General features: G+C 36.9%; 1 protein-coding gene across 8 annotated transcripts in view; it reads left to right on the forward strand.

The window, feature by feature from the left end:
- pam (peptidylglycine alpha-amidating monooxygenase) overlaps positions 1-15,635 on the forward strand; it is a 392,585-nt gene that overhangs the window by 366,205 nt on the left and 10,745 nt on the right. For 4 of the 8 annotated variants that reach the window (XM_028805293.2, XM_028805296.2, XM_028805298.2 and 1 more), the window contains 3 exons: positions 8,819-8,872; positions 12,194-12,223; positions 13,723-13,926. In XM_028805293.2, the coding sequence (XP_028661126.2) occupies positions 8,819-8,872; positions 12,194-12,223; positions 13,723-13,926 (288 nt within the window). The remainder of the gene's footprint in view (positions 1-8,818; positions 8,873-12,193; positions 12,224-13,722; positions 13,927-15,635) is intronic. The other 4 variants (XM_028805297.2, XM_028805295.2, XM_028805300.2 and 1 more) reach the window with 1 other exon arrangement.

Below are 15,635 nucleotides of genomic sequence, written 5' to 3' on the forward strand. Positions count from 1 at the left end.
CATACCTTGTAACATGATGTATGGATTTTGTCCAGCATCCTAGAAAGAAGGTAAAGCATCATTAGGCTGTGTAAAGAGAAGGGCCTTAGTCTTGAGCAGGGTAACCTAATCCATGATGCTAAAATTCTGAAAGACATCAGTAAAGTTTATCCAGTAGATATTTTTCAGTTAAATCATTATTTGAAGTGTACAGCATATTGTAGAAGACTGGTCGAAATTAATATGACATTTCTTCAAAACAGAGGAAGCAGTTCAGGCAAACTACTGGGAATTACTTAGTAAATCTTAGTGCATTCAGTTTCAAATCCTAATGAATTTTTAAATTGTGTACATTATATATTGGGATAAGTTGACTAATTGAAAGAATCTTCTAGTTTGAATGATCACCTCTTGTTTGAAAAATTGCAACCACGTTAGAATCGCTTTTCAAAAGTAAGTAGCTGTTGTTGTGCAGCTCTATACAGTGATGAGCTTGGATTTCATGCTGAGTGATATCTGCTGTTTCATCGTGTTATCTCTATCAGCAGGCTCTCTGACCAGGTCTGTTGTTTACTTTCACTCCTTTACTTCAACCCATTTTACTAACAGCAGAGGACTTCAAAGTATCATCCTGTCATACCTTTAAGGAACTGCAGTTATACAAGGAATGAACAGTCTATACATCTCGGCAACGCTGCTAGCAGTCACAGACCCTGGCTTTAAGCTTTCACCCAAAAAAAAGTTTTTTGCACCAAAATAACTAAAAATATAAAACAATACAAATATTTATATAAACTGGGTGGGTTCATGCAGTCCCATTTGGAATAGCAAGGTGCAGAAGACGCCTTCCCAGATGGTGCAGTGCCTTAGTTACAAGATATCCTAATTCGAAACGTGAAAAGACAAATATTTCTTGTCGGAGAGAGAGAGAGAGAGAGCTCTTTGCAGAACTGTCCAGTAGCTGAGACCGAGCTCCATGAAAGGGCCTGTTTTAATTTTTTTGAATTAGCACAGAGAGATGAAGGTGCCTTGCAAATGTCCATTTTTTCAGGCAACAACAAAGCTAAGATCATTGCAAAAGTATCAGAATAGCAGCTACTGAGAGAAAACTCTCATTTTGAAAATTAAGTAATAAAAGGCAGCCGCTCACCTCCACCTTTCTTGCTCAAAATAAGTACACACACAAAACATCAGGCTTACTTGTTTTAATCTCTATTAGTGGATTGTGCCGACATTTTAAAGATTCTCAACACACAGAAAATGGTACATATTTATTATCACTAAGCACAAGGTTATTTTCCCATTGGAAACAAAAGCTGCACAATCTTAACTATGCCCAGCTTTGTCTTTCAGCTTTCCCAGAATACACTGCACTCCTGTTAACCTTGACTAAACATAGGCTAATGCCTATCATCGGACATCTATCAGCTGAATAGATATACGTATATTTGTACATCTGCAAAGTCAAAATATTGTATTTTTTACTGAAAGGATCAGCATCTTTGTTTTGTAAATGTGTCAATCAGCACTGGCAGCAAAGCAGCCTGCTATCCCATCCCCCACCGATGCAGCTGAAGTTCTCCCACCTCAAGTCTGTTTGTCTGGGTGTGAGGTGTCTGGAATTATATAAGGTAAATAATATATCATTATTTGGAATACATGCATTACATGTGTGTTCCGTGTCAACAATGATGTGGGTAAAATGTAGGATGACAGGAAATGCGAGGCAAGAAATGTTGAACACATAACTAAAACAGAAACGTTTTTCATGTTATAGTAATAATTGACAAAATGCTGACGTGAGGTGTATAGTGTGTGAAGACTGAAGTCCAAATATCAAATAAACACTTTCACAAAAGATATAACCAAACAAGTGTGCTTTTATTCAAGAATATAACCAAAGAAAAGGAAATCATTCAGTTTCAATTAATTGAAATAGTGATTTGCCCTATACACTTCCAGACACCTCACACCCAGATAAACAGACTTGAGGTGGGAGAACTTCATCTGAGTCGGTTGGGGATGGGATAGCAGGCTGCTTGTGCTGATTAATACATTTGGAAAACAGACACTGATGAAGAGGTGCAAAGGAATTTAAGGTGGTCTGGTGTTACGTTTTTCGTAGGCTCCAGGGATCCTAGTTATAACTAAATTCGTCTCAAACTTAACCACCATATTAATGTAGCATTGCTTACAAGTGTGTGCTATAGGCAAGTTTATTGGAAGGTTGTTGGGCAGATCATTTATTTACATACTCAATTCATTACTTACACTTAATATGTAACATATGTGACCATTCTCACCTGCAAATTTAGTTAAAGACTGACTTAACACCCAGCAAGATTAATAACTTGGAGTTTCCCAAAAGTTCACAATCCAATTAGAAATTGCCTATTACAAAACAGACCAGTTGCTCTTCATTAGTAGATAGTTTTTTCCTTCTTACCCCAGTTTTGATCATTCATTGAAAAACACATTGCCTTCAATTTTTTTCTCCTCCATCATCATCATGTTCATCTTCTAATGCAAATTCATATAACAGCAGGCCATCTGTTATACCATCTCTTCTTGCTTCATTCTTTAAATTAATTTTGATTTATAGGAGTATGACACAATTTTAAATTTATCTACGTAACTCATTGAAATTTTAAAAACTAATTTTGATTTGGATTTACTGAAAAATATAGTAAGGCAGCAATTTGCAACAGTATTTAAATGTTTAGATAGCAACTACATACATATAGACATTCATCTTAATTATTGAAGTATATATTGTAGATCTTGTAAAAATGTGCATAAACTAACAGTAATGTTGCTGTTTTCATATACATTACATCAACATAATGTATAATTTATATATATATATATATATATATATATATATATATATATATATATATACAGTATATGTTTTATTATTTAATTACTAACATTTGAAACTTGTGAAGTGTCACAGTAACTATTTAATAGTATGATTCCATTTGCTGGTTTCAGAATTCCAGTATTGCACAGAGAACTAACCTTTTATGTAGGTCAAATATCTCAGGTTCATAATTGACCTAAAAATGGCTCACAAATTGAGCAGAATATATCTCATTTGTCTAAAATGACATAAACCCACCCAAGAGATGCTATTTTTGGTGCACTTCACCCGGTCTCACGTCGCAGGCCTGGATAATTGTTTTCACCTTCCAATCATTTAGGGGAAAAAATGACTTATAGAGACTCTGCAGCAACACATTTAATAGATTTAGCATCTCTTGCTGTCGGGAGATATGACAAAGAATCGTTAAGCATCATCATAGAGCCTTTTACATTAGCAAGATGATTAGTCATTGAGTAGAGAATAAAAAATGGCAAAAAAATTTCATTTGAAAACATCAAATAACACGGGGTTTTGAAGCATAATCCAAACAGATAGTGTTGCTGAAATAAGACTGTTCAGCTTTTTTTTTTATATTTGTTTTCTCTCTTCCACATCAGGCTATTGGTAATAAAAAATAACTGTAGATAAAAGCTAGCATGTGTGATGCTTTTGGAGAATCATGCTTTAAATTTATAGATTTGTAATTTTCTATATATAGTAAAACCATTTAATACACACATTTTAATTATAAGACGTGAATACGTTTAGTGGTTTAAATTGTGATTAAAATAGATAAATGAATAATTGCTTTATATTTTTACCTGATCTTTAACAGAGTTTAAATTAAGTACCAGTACCATGTTTTCCCTTTGTTGCTATATATGCATAACTATTTAAACAACTCATACCACTTGAGAATTTTTTTTTTCATACCAACATCTGTACTGTGTATACAGTGCCTCTTACTCCTCAAGCGTGTGTATCATTATACTGCTGTGATGCCAACCATGTATGTATGCATTATACAGAGAAGAGATTCAACATTTTGTTTTAGTTTTTGCTGTGATGCACCTTTATAATGGGTGAATAAAACTAAAACAGATTTACCCTCACAATGAAGACAGATCTCATGCTTTTTTTTTTTTTTTTTTTTAACCAGTTTCTCCATCAGATGATCTTAATTCACAGAACATATAGTAGGCAGTTCCTTATTTTTTTAAGTTTTGGAGATCTCATCCACACGTTCAGTATTATTTAGCAGCTTCTGACAATACTGGGCAAAGGTAAACCTGAAAGAAATGCTAATTAGTTGGTGGTGGAGTGGGTAATGCTGCCACAGATCTCGAGAACTGAGTTTGAATCCTGTGTTCAGTCATTCATCAAAGACATGCTGGATAGGTTGATTGGTGATTCCACATTGGCCGGTGTCTGATTGATGTGGATGTTAGTGGGCCCCCCAATGTACCTGTCACCTGTCCAAGGCTGTTTCCTGCCTTGCACACATCACTGATCTGATTGGCTTTGACCTCCCATGATCCTGAATTGGATTAAGTTGGTTTGAGCATGTTATGTTATACTAGAGTATGCCAGGGGGGTTTCAGGTTCAGACCTGGGAACTCGTTCATCCCAACCAATATTGCATTCAGTAAGTCATTGTTACCTTTAATTAATCTTCTTGTTCAATTTCCTCACCCCTTTTCCTTTCCTTATTTTGCAATTAGGAAAGTGCAGTAGTATGCAGTTTACATTTATAAGAAATTTTTTTTTAAATTTGACTTGAAAAGAGGATTAACACTAGAATTACCAGAGTCTACGAAAAAACTCGTAGATCCGGCCCACCTTAAAACCGTTCTCACCTCTCCGCCAGCGTCTTTAGTCTTCTAAATGTGCCGATTAAGACGAGCAGCAAGCAGCTGGCTATTCCATCCCCCACCGTGGCAGAACGTTCACTAAGTTCTCCCAGCTCATGCCTTGTTTGATTATCTGGGAGTGACTGAACTGCTGGAGTTTTAGAGTGGAAATAATAGATCGTTATTTGGAACACATGCATTTCATGTGTGTTCCGTTTCTACAGTAATCTGTGTAAACACAGTTAAAACAGAAACTTTTTCATTTTTTAGTAATAAATGTTACGAAATGTTGGCATAAACTATAGAAGTGTGAAGCCTGATTTCCAAAGATCAAATAAACACTTTCACAAAAGGATCAAGTACGATGCAACAGCTTCCGTGGCGTAGCGCTAAGATTTGCTGTTTCAGAGCGCAGCAGACTTGCCGTGCCTCAGAGGCACAAGTTCGATTCTCCGTTGGGGCGAAAGTGATTTTTTTTTTCTTTTAAATCAAACAAGGCATGAGCTGGGAGAACTTAGTGAACGTTAGCAACGGTGGGGGATGGAATAGCCAGCTGCTTGCTGCTCGTCTTAATCAGCACATTTAGAAGACAAAAGACACTGGCGGAGATGTGAGAACAGTTTTAAGGTGTGCCGGATCTACAAGTTTTTTCGTAGAGTCTGATAATTTTAGTGTTAACACATTAGTTTTTGCTGGTTGAAAACACAATGTGCCACTGCATTTTGGATGTTCTGTAGTGGCTTGATGGCACATGCGAGTCTGCTAAAATTGAATTGCAGTAATCCAGATGTGACCAGACCAAAGTCCGGACCAGTGGTTGTGCTGCATACTCATTCAGAAATGGTGTGGTTTTGCAGATGTTATACAGAGTGAATCTGCATGAATGAGACACAGTTGAAATGTGGTCAGAGAAAAATATCTAACCATAGCTAGTCGACTGCAGTCAGTAGAGTGGTTCCTTTTGAAGCCGGGCTGCTTGGGATCAAGCAATCTGTTTTGTACGAGAAAAAAGAGATTTGATTAAACACGGCACGTTCAGCTGTTTTTGGAAAGAAAGGAAAAGAGACAGGCCTGTAATTAATAATTCGTTACATTTATATAGCGCATTTCTCACTACTCAAAGCGCTCTCCACACAGGGAGGACCTGGGAATCGAACCCACAATCTTCCACAGTCTCCTTACTGCAAAGCAGCAGCACTACCACTGTGCCACCTGTGAGGATCTATAATTGCTAACTTGGGGTGAATAGAGTGTTGGTTTTTTGAGGAGTGGAGAAATCAGAGAGTGTTTGAACATGGTAGGAAAGGCACCAAACTTATGAGAGATGTTATGATATGAATAATTGCAGAAATGAGTGAGGGAAAGACAGCCTAAAGAGTATTTTAGGGAATGGGGTCAAATGGACAAGTAGTGGGGTGATCGGAGAGGAGGTTGAAAACATCAGTGACAGAGAATGGAGAGAATGTTGGGTGAGGTCAGGTGATACAGAATTGTATTGAAGATGAGAACTGACTGCTGACTGTAGTCACCCTTTCCTAAAAAAAACATAGCAAAGTCATCAGCGGTCAAGGAGGTTGGAGAAGTAGCTGGTGAAGGCTTAAGTAGGGAGCTAAAAGTGGGGAACAGAGAGCATGAGTCAGTAGTGCTGTTAATCCTATTCTGATAGAACAGAAGAGAAAGATGATAATGGGGATTGATATTTATCCAAGTCTACCCAAGCCTTTGACTTCCTCCAACTCCTTTCCGCTGTCCTGTTGTTGATGATGAAGTGCTCAGAAAGCCAAGGGTAAGAGGATGTTTCATGTGCAGGCCTGGATAAGAAAGGACAGACATTGTCAAGACAGAAGCACAGAGTTGAACATAGGGTGTTTGTGGCTGCATTGGTATCAGGAAAGGAGAAGTGGTTAGGAGCAAGGAGAGCAGAAGAGTATAGGGAAGAGAAACTTGTGGGAGCGAGGGAGCAAATGTAATGGTAGAAGGATACAGTGGGGGTGTAAAAGTGTGAGAAGAGGGATGAAGCAGAGAGAACTGAATTAAAAAGTGGTTTGTCAGGTGTTTGTAGGGGAGTGATGGTTGCTTTTGTGGGAATACAGTTGCGTGAGTGAACAAGGTTTAGCAGACTGCCAGCCTTGTTAATTGATGGGGTGTGGAGCTGTGTTATGTTGAAGGAGGAAAGAGGAGCAAGAAAATCGGCAGCAGGAGGACTATCCAGGTGGATATTCAGGTTCCCAGTGGTTTGAAGTGGGCTGCTGGTCCTATGGGAGGGAAGAGAACAGTCCATCTAGCTCATCAAGGAAGTTCTTGAGCAAACCTGGAGAGTGATAAATAACAACAATATTAATACTGATTGGATGGGAGACCATTACTGCATGGTATTTAATAGTATTGTAGTTGCATACAGTACCCAGGGGGCTGAACCTCCAGTTCTTTGACACAAGGATACTTGTCCCCTCACCTCTACCAGTGGAACGGCAGTTATTGGTGAAGTTTAATGCAGAGGAAATTGTTGTCAGTGTTGTTGTGTTTTCTCTGTGAATCCAAATCTCTGTCAGAGCCACAACCTGAAGACCCCTCTGAGTGACGAAAGCTGGAATGAAGTCTGGTTTGTTGAGTGCAGACTGGAAATTCCATAAGCCAAAGAAAAAGAGTGTTTGAAGAAGTGGCTTGATGAAGCAGACAGATGTTGTCAGCATTTCTCCCTCTCCTGCTAAAGGGATGAGAGAAATGTCTAGTGTTAACTGCATGAATTTTTTGTAGACAGATGTTGAGGTAGAAGATTACAAGGAAAAACAGTACCTTTGTTAAGTATGAGTGTCCGTTGCCTTGTCGTGTGTACTCGCAGTTTTTACATGAGGGGGGCCTGATGCATTTGTGACAGCACCTTAAGGATCTTTAAGAAAGTAGCAAGAAATTGAGACCAGCTGTGAGTATAGAGCAATCGGCAACACAAAACAAGATGGCGGCACTAATTCCACACATCAAAACCAGTCAGTCAGCAGTAAAGAAAGACAGACGCAGGTCGATCAGCATACTTTAGTGCAGAAAGATATGCCATAAAATAACCCTAATGTAATAACTTTGCACAAATAGCTATAGCAATGCACAAGTAATGAATAACAAAAGAAACTAATCTAGAAACAGTTACTGTTCATGAATAAACACCTACAAACCCATAAGTTACTTGTGGCTGATATTATACTCAGTTGTAATAAACATTTCTCAGTTTTAGGATTTCAAAACCATTTACACCATCTGAATTATAAAAAGCACAAAACTTCTGTTTTCTTTATCAGGAGTAAAAATGTAGACATATATTCAGAGGGCCACATAGTAATGTACTAGTCATTTATGTGTAAAAACGTTTGGATTTATGTATTTAGTGTGCATTGTGTATTCTTCAGATGAGTTAACCCCTTTCATTTTTATTTTGCTTTAACTGTGTTTCTGCTGCAGCGTTTATGCAGAACAATAGCAACAGAGGGCCCCTTCTTTATAAAGTGAAAGTTTTATTAGCACTCTTCACCACATAAAAAGTTCATTTTAGGTGGGTAGGATTCCAACAAAGATGTGTCTTATCTCTCCATAGCTGGTGGTTTCCATGGATAGACTACAAAGCAGAGCAAAGGTTTCTATATTCAGGTATGGTCACCCGCTTTGAGTAATGACCAAATGAATAAGACCCACAGGTACAAGAGGCTAAAATGAGGTTCCTCTGTTGAGTAGTGGGGCTCACTGTTTGTGTCAAACTAGGAGGACCTTAATGTAGAGGTTCTTTTCCACTCAGATATTAAGAGTCAGTTGTAATGCTTCTTGTGAACTTAGCCATGGCTGGAGACCCAACCCAGAAAATGTGGGGTGAATATGTAACACAACTGTCTTTGAAGCACCTGGGAATTATCCAGCAGGAGAGGAACATGGGAACTGGGAAAGGGGAGCTAAGGTCAGCCCTACTAATCTAGTTAACACTGAGACCTGCACCAGAGTTAAAGACTTAAAATTAGGTCACATTAGAGTAAAACTACAAAGAAGGTTACCTAAAAGCTACACATTCATAACAATGAAAACTCCAAAAGGCTGTGCCCCTCTGTACATTTTTTAACAACACTGTTGTTTATTATTTCAGAGGCTGAACATCGTTCTGTGAAAAAGGGAGGAATTGAAGTTCATGAAATGGAAGGTATGCATTTCTGAAAGTTGCTGTTACAAATACAGTCAGATCCATAAGTATTTGGTCAGTGACGTATAATTTTAGCTCTGTACACAACCACAATGCATTTGAAACAAAGCAATTAAGATGTGGTTGAAGTATATACTTTCAGCTTTATTTCAAGGAGTTTAACAAACAATATTGTGTGAGCTGTTTAGAAAAGACAGACATTTTTATACATGGTTCCCCTATTTTCAGAGCCACAGAAGTATTTGGACAAACAAACATAATCATAAATACAATTATCATTTTCAATATTTGGTTGAAAATCCTTTACATTCAATGACTGCCTGAAGTCTGGATCTCATGGCCATCTCTAAGCGCTGGGTTTCCATTCTAGTGATACTTTGCCAGTCCTTCACTGCAGCTGTCTTCAGTTGCTCCTTGTTTATTGGACTTTCTGCCATCAGTTTTGTCTTCAGCAAGTGAAATTCATACCCAATTGGGTTGAGGTCAGTAGATTGACTTGGTAATTGAAGAATAGTCCACTTTTAATCTTGAAAAGGACTTTGTTTTTTTTCACAGTATGTTTTTGCTCATTGTCCCTCTGTACAGTGAAGCGTCATCCTATCAGTTTTGCAGCATTTAGCCGAATCTGAGCAAATAGCAGAGTCCTGTACACTTAAGAAATCATCCTGCTACATCTGCCAGCAGTCATCTCTTCAATAAACACTAATGACTGACTTCCATTTGCAACCATGCATGATCACGCCATATAACTGCCTCCACCATGTTTCACAGGTCATGTGGTATTCATTGGATCATGAGCCATTTCTTCTCTTCCCATACTCTTCTCTTTCTAACATTCTGGTATATGTTGATATTAGTTTCCTTTGTCCAAAGAAAATTGTTCCAAAACTGGACAGGCTTTTAAAAATGTTTTCTGCCAAAGTCTAATCTTTCCAGCAGCTCCGTGTACGACTTTATCTTTCTACCTTTTTCTCTATTTCACTGATCACCCCTACCACTTTCTTTTATGTGGACTCGTTCCCTGGACACTTTTTACTACTTTGTGAATTTCCCCTTGGGACTAATACAGTACCTACCTACCTACCTACCTACCTACCTACCTACCTATCTATCAAATCTGTCCTTCATATGCTTGAGGATTACCAGTGGTTTGCACCTTGTGGTAAACCCCCTGTCTTTACTTTCATGAATTCTACTGTTGATTGTAGACTTTAGAAATTATAGGCCTACCTCCCAGAGAGTGCTCTTGGTTTGGCTAAATGATGTGAAGAGATCCACCTTCACCAAGGACAGAATTCTGCAATCATCCAGTACAGTTGTCTTCTGTGGTTTTCCAGACCTTCTGGTGTTGCTGAGTTCACCAGTATGTTTCTTCTTTTTAAGAATGTACCAAATTGTTGATTTGACTACTCTGTGTTTCTGCGATCTCTTAGAAAGAGTTTGTTTTGTTTTTAAGCATAATAATGGACTGTTTTTGCTTGCATGGACAGCTCTTTGAACCTCAGATTGAGAGTTCACAGTTACAGCTTCCAAATGCAAATTCCACACTTGGAATCATTTCCAGGCATTTTACCTGCTTAATAATTAATTAAATAATGAGTGAACTGCTCCAACCTGGTTATGGAACAGATTGTCAGTTAACTGTCCAAATATTTTAGAGCCCCTTGAAATGGGGGTAACTGGGGGTTGGGGTATGAAGAAAAATGGTTGTTATACAAAAATGGCTCGTACGATATTTTTGGTAAACCTCTTAAATTAAAGCTAAAAGCCTACACTTCAATTACATAATGATTGCTTTATTTCAAATCCATTATGTTGGCGTACAGGGCCAAAATTATGAAAATTGTGTCACTGTCCCAATACTTATGGACCTGACTGTATACATTATAAGTGAATGTTGCTGAGTTGTCTACTTTATGTGCTCTTCCCTCCCTGTCTATTTTGATTTGAATCCTTGCTGTCCAGGGCTGCATGGTGATGTATTATAATAACCCCAGCAGATTAGGTTTGAGTTTGATTGGGCCTTGTCATGTCTGAGTGGAGGTTTCTCTTAGGTACTCCAGTTTTGTTCTTACATCCTAAGATTGATTTTAATTTGTTAATTACTTTCTCTAATCTGACCTTCTGTTATTTGGGTGTGTGTGTGCAAACGTGCCAAGAAATGCTCCATCCAGAGTTGGTTCCTGGCTTGTGTCTTACTTTGCTGGGATAGGCCTCAGCCTGTGTGACCCCAAATTGGATAAAGCAGACTCTTGCATTATTACAGACAATGAATACAACATGAACATAAATACAACACCATACATTAAATGTATCAGAAGGCATACAATATATAAGAATAGAGCTGTTCATGCAAGCAGCTCTGAGTGTCCTTACAGTCTGAGAAAAAACTGTAAATCGAGTTCCTCCTGCTGTTTTAACTTGCATATTACTTGCATGTTAAATGATAAGTTTGGTATTTTTCAAGTCAAAGTTATTTCCTCACAATCGCGACATATATAATATGGTAATCTAAAGTTTTTTTTTTATTGAGTAAGTCATTGAAACATGTAATTTACTCAGAGTGTTGCCCAACTCTGAGTTTTAATGGCTACAGGTTTTTGTTCTAACCAAGTTCTTAATTAAAAATGATTTGTTTTGGTTTATGGACTATGTTATTTAATGAAATGTTCTACTTGGATTTAGTGGCTTTGAGAATGTTCTGCTATGATTTTTTTCTACTAGCAACACTTATCATTCAGCTTATGTCAGAAATTCTTTCCAGAAACTTCCAATCCTTCATGTTTTTTTTCTTTCAGTTTGTTCAAAAGTATTTTTAAAGGCAAGTGTTTAATGATTACCACATATACAGAAGATAATCACACCATTTTAGCATATTATTTGTTGTTGTTTGTGACTTAGAGTTAATTTCCTCCAGGTAAATTGAAAGAAATAATAAAGAACTTGAAAAGCAAAATAAATTATGAAGAAAAATAAGGAAGTTCAGCATAAATAAATTTGTGATAAGCATCTTTTCAAAAACTGAAAGTGCCCTTACGATAAATCCTGAGGCAGCAGACAGGGAGCTGGATCACTCACCCCGATTAATTGACGACTTCACCTAACAGTGGCATTGACATTGAATTAAGAACTGGGTCGGGATGAAAACCTGCAGCTACAGCTGCCCTCTGAGATTAGATATGGAATATCCAATGTAGGTTTTTAAAATAATCATTCTTCATGTTTTCATATTGCGATATGCACTATTGTGCTATAACTTTGTTTTATTACAAATCACTTTTAAAGCTTTCTTTAATCCTCTGTCATTCATTTGACCCTCAGTTTCACTAATGCCGGATGGCACCGTGCAAGGTAAGCAAAAACGAGTGGCAAAGTGTTGTTTGTCTCTTTCGTCTCTCTAGAATTTATAAATGAAGAATAAAAGTCAAAGTATGAAACTTATGTTTTCTTGAAATTGAATAGCAACTGCATTATGGCTGGTGTGCGTTTTGATTTATGCAAGGCTATAATGTTACAAATCTTTTCTTAATTTTCTGTACATTACATGATTTTGTTTTCCCAGAATTCAGTTTGAAATGTAATCAGTTTTTCTGTTGTTGACATTTAAAAATTCAACAAGTGTTGAAGTATCGTATAAAGTAGCACGATTTCCAGGGTATCATGTGCTTTTTTAAACATTATTTTTAAAAAGCCTTTTGATTGTAAGTGTAATGCTGCTATCTCATTTAAAGTTAATAATGTGATACAAGTCAGGTTTTTTTTTAATTTTAGATTTAGGCTTGAAAATTGAGTTTTTGGAGCCAAAATAGAGAAAAGCCAAGCAAAATGACACCTTTTATTGGCTAACTAAAAAGATTACAATATGCAAGCTTTCGAGGCAACTCAGGCCCCTTCTTCAGGCAAGATCTTGCCTGAAGAAGGGGCCTGAGTTGCCTCGAAAGCTTGCATATTGTAATCTTTTTAGTTAGCCAATAAAAGGTGTCATTTTGCTTGGCTTTTCTCTACATTCATAATGGCTAACATGGTACAACACCCTAGTACTGGAGCCAAAATATAAATTGTTGAAACTTCAGCCTTTAGATATAAAAGGCAGTTCAATGGGTGGATTTCTCCTGTTAGTCCTCTGTTGTAATTTAATGGCCAGGCGTTTGCAGCAGAGTCTGTGAAAGATTTGTGAAATTAGACAAAGAGTGACAAGTTGAAGGAAGCTCCAATTCTAGTTTTCCCTCATCTCCTGTAGGGTCTCTGTTTCTGTATCTTAGCCTCCAGCATTGGTGGCTTCCTCCCTTGTGTTTTAAGTGTTTTTCTGATGTTCAACTGGGAACATACATTTATTGTGTTAACTGTGCAGTTCCTTGAAAAATACTTCCTTATTAATACAAGCATAAATTACACTTGACCTTCCCTCTGCTTGCTTTATGCATGTGATTCCCATGTCCTGTAATGTAATTTTTAAATATTACATTGTTATATAAATAACATCCCCATATTACTCATTCATTTTAGTTCTGCCCTCTAAGCCATGTCATTTTTTTCACATTTTGTTAAGCATAACATATAAAGCATTGTGGAAAAAAGGAAAGTCTAGTGATACAAATCACTCTGCATATTACTGATTCCTTATTTTCATTCTTATCTTTCATAATGAAGTCAGTTGGACAGTATATGTTCTTATAGGTTTGAATTTGTGAAGATGAATGTCACATGAGCTACAGACACAGACAGGGAGGGTGCCATCGGCTTTAATAGTACACCGTCCATTCGAGATCAAATTCTAACACTGCATCATTTTAATCTGACTTTCTTCGGTTTTCATTTCAAATCAAAAATTATTTTCTGATTTTCTCTAGAAAGTGAAACATTTCTTCAAGCTAAAGTAAAGCCCCAGCCCAGTCTACAGGAAACTTCTCAGGAGAAGACCAAACAGAACGTGGTAAAGCAAGCAAACCCAGGAGTCTCCCCAGCCATCATTACCACATTACTTCTGATACCACTGGTGGTCCTGATAGGAATTGCAGTGTTCATGCGATGGAGGAAAGGGAGGATATATGGAGGTACCTGACATATTATCACATTTTTTTTATAGATGGATATTTTAAACTTATACTGGTTCCATTTGTTTGTATAGTATTAATGGCTGCATTTCTTTCTCATATTATGTACATGTCACTGAGCAATTCGTGGTTGATGTGTTCAGCTGTAAAAGCACAACATTCTCATTCATTAAAACTGTCATGAAGACGTTATATGTTTAGCTTCTTACTTGGATAACTGATGTCATACAGCAGGTTTCATTTAAAAGCATTTCTTTCTGCTACTTTTAAATGATATGAAATACAATTAGGCAGCTACTAAAAATAATCATCATTGGAGTTCTTTGCCATACATTTCTACAAATGTCTCATCCCTTAATACAAAATGCTTCTCTTTATTGATTCAATACAGCTTACCATAATACATTATTAGTTATTTTACTATTACAGTAGCCTGTATGGACTTACTAATTTAAAATCTTTGCATCATGTTTTTCAAGAGAGTTTTTTTTTTCTTTCCCTATGTTCTGTTTAAAACATCCATGTATTTTTCTAATGACTTCTTCAACTTACAGGATTTATTTTTTAAAGCTAAGAGCAGCATAAACATATTTTGGTAATGTTGGCTTTTGCATAATAAAAATAATAAATCATAAGTCCAAAAAAAGAACACAAGCAAGCAACTGTCAGGCTGAGGATTAACTCAGAGATGTGCAGAAGTTGGGGTCTAGGGTCGTGGCATTAGCTGTTAGTTCTCCTCTGGTGTTTAATGCACTGTCCTCATTGGACATTCTCAGTGCAAATCATTTTCGATCACTTTTGTTGTAATTGTAGTTGTTTAGTTTCTTCAGATTAATTAGAATATTAATTCATTAAGAAAATAAAAATCACAAAATAGGAGAAAGTTAATATGATTGTTGTTTTACCATCTAAAGGAACCTCTTAGTCAAATAATTTTTTCTGTCTTTATTTTTAGCTTGAGTTTAACCTTCTCCTGCTTTAATTTTGCTTTTTGTAGATCCACAATGGTGCAGCTACTCTCTGACTTATATTGTAAATGGCCTTTTTGAACTCCAAACCATTCCATAAAAATATAAGTTGGTTTGTTTAAAAATTATAATGGCATATGACCACATAACTGAGACACTTCATATGTGATCAGTAGTTACACATTTCTGAACAGCTTGATAACCTCAGCTTTTGCTACTTAAAATAATTACCTCCTTCTAGACATATCCCATCTGCTGCTATCATTAGCACTTTTGCAGTGGGGGGGGGGGGGAATGACAACACTGCTGATACTGAGAAGACTGCTAACCCAAAGTGGAGACATGAATGAATACACAAGGTGTCACAAGGGATCGAAATCAGTCATGTTCAGAACTTGTGTAAATACTGTTGGCTTATGCATTCTCAAGTACTTATATGAGCTGAACAGGTTCTTGGGACAATTTTAGTAAACAATATTCCAACATTAGTCCTTTTTCGTTTTGTGTCCAGAGCCAATTCCATTAAAACTGACAGAAATGAACTCTGGACATGGCACCGGTCTATGGCAGACCCAGAATATGTTTATTTAATTTTCACTGCAGTTTATTTTTATGTAGTGCTGTTTGCTGAGTGCAAGTACAGAAAGCTGTGACAAGTTCATTGGCAGATACAAATGCAAAGTTTACAAATTAGTAATTACATAATGAATACACATAAAGATGCAGATTTGTTTAAGCACA

This window comes from Erpetoichthys calabaricus, chromosome 7 (assembly GCF_900747795.2).
Source record: "Erpetoichthys calabaricus chromosome 7, fErpCal1.3, whole genome shotgun sequence".
Lineage (NCBI taxonomy): Eukaryota > Metazoa > Chordata > Cladistia > Polypteriformes > Polypteridae > Erpetoichthys > Erpetoichthys calabaricus.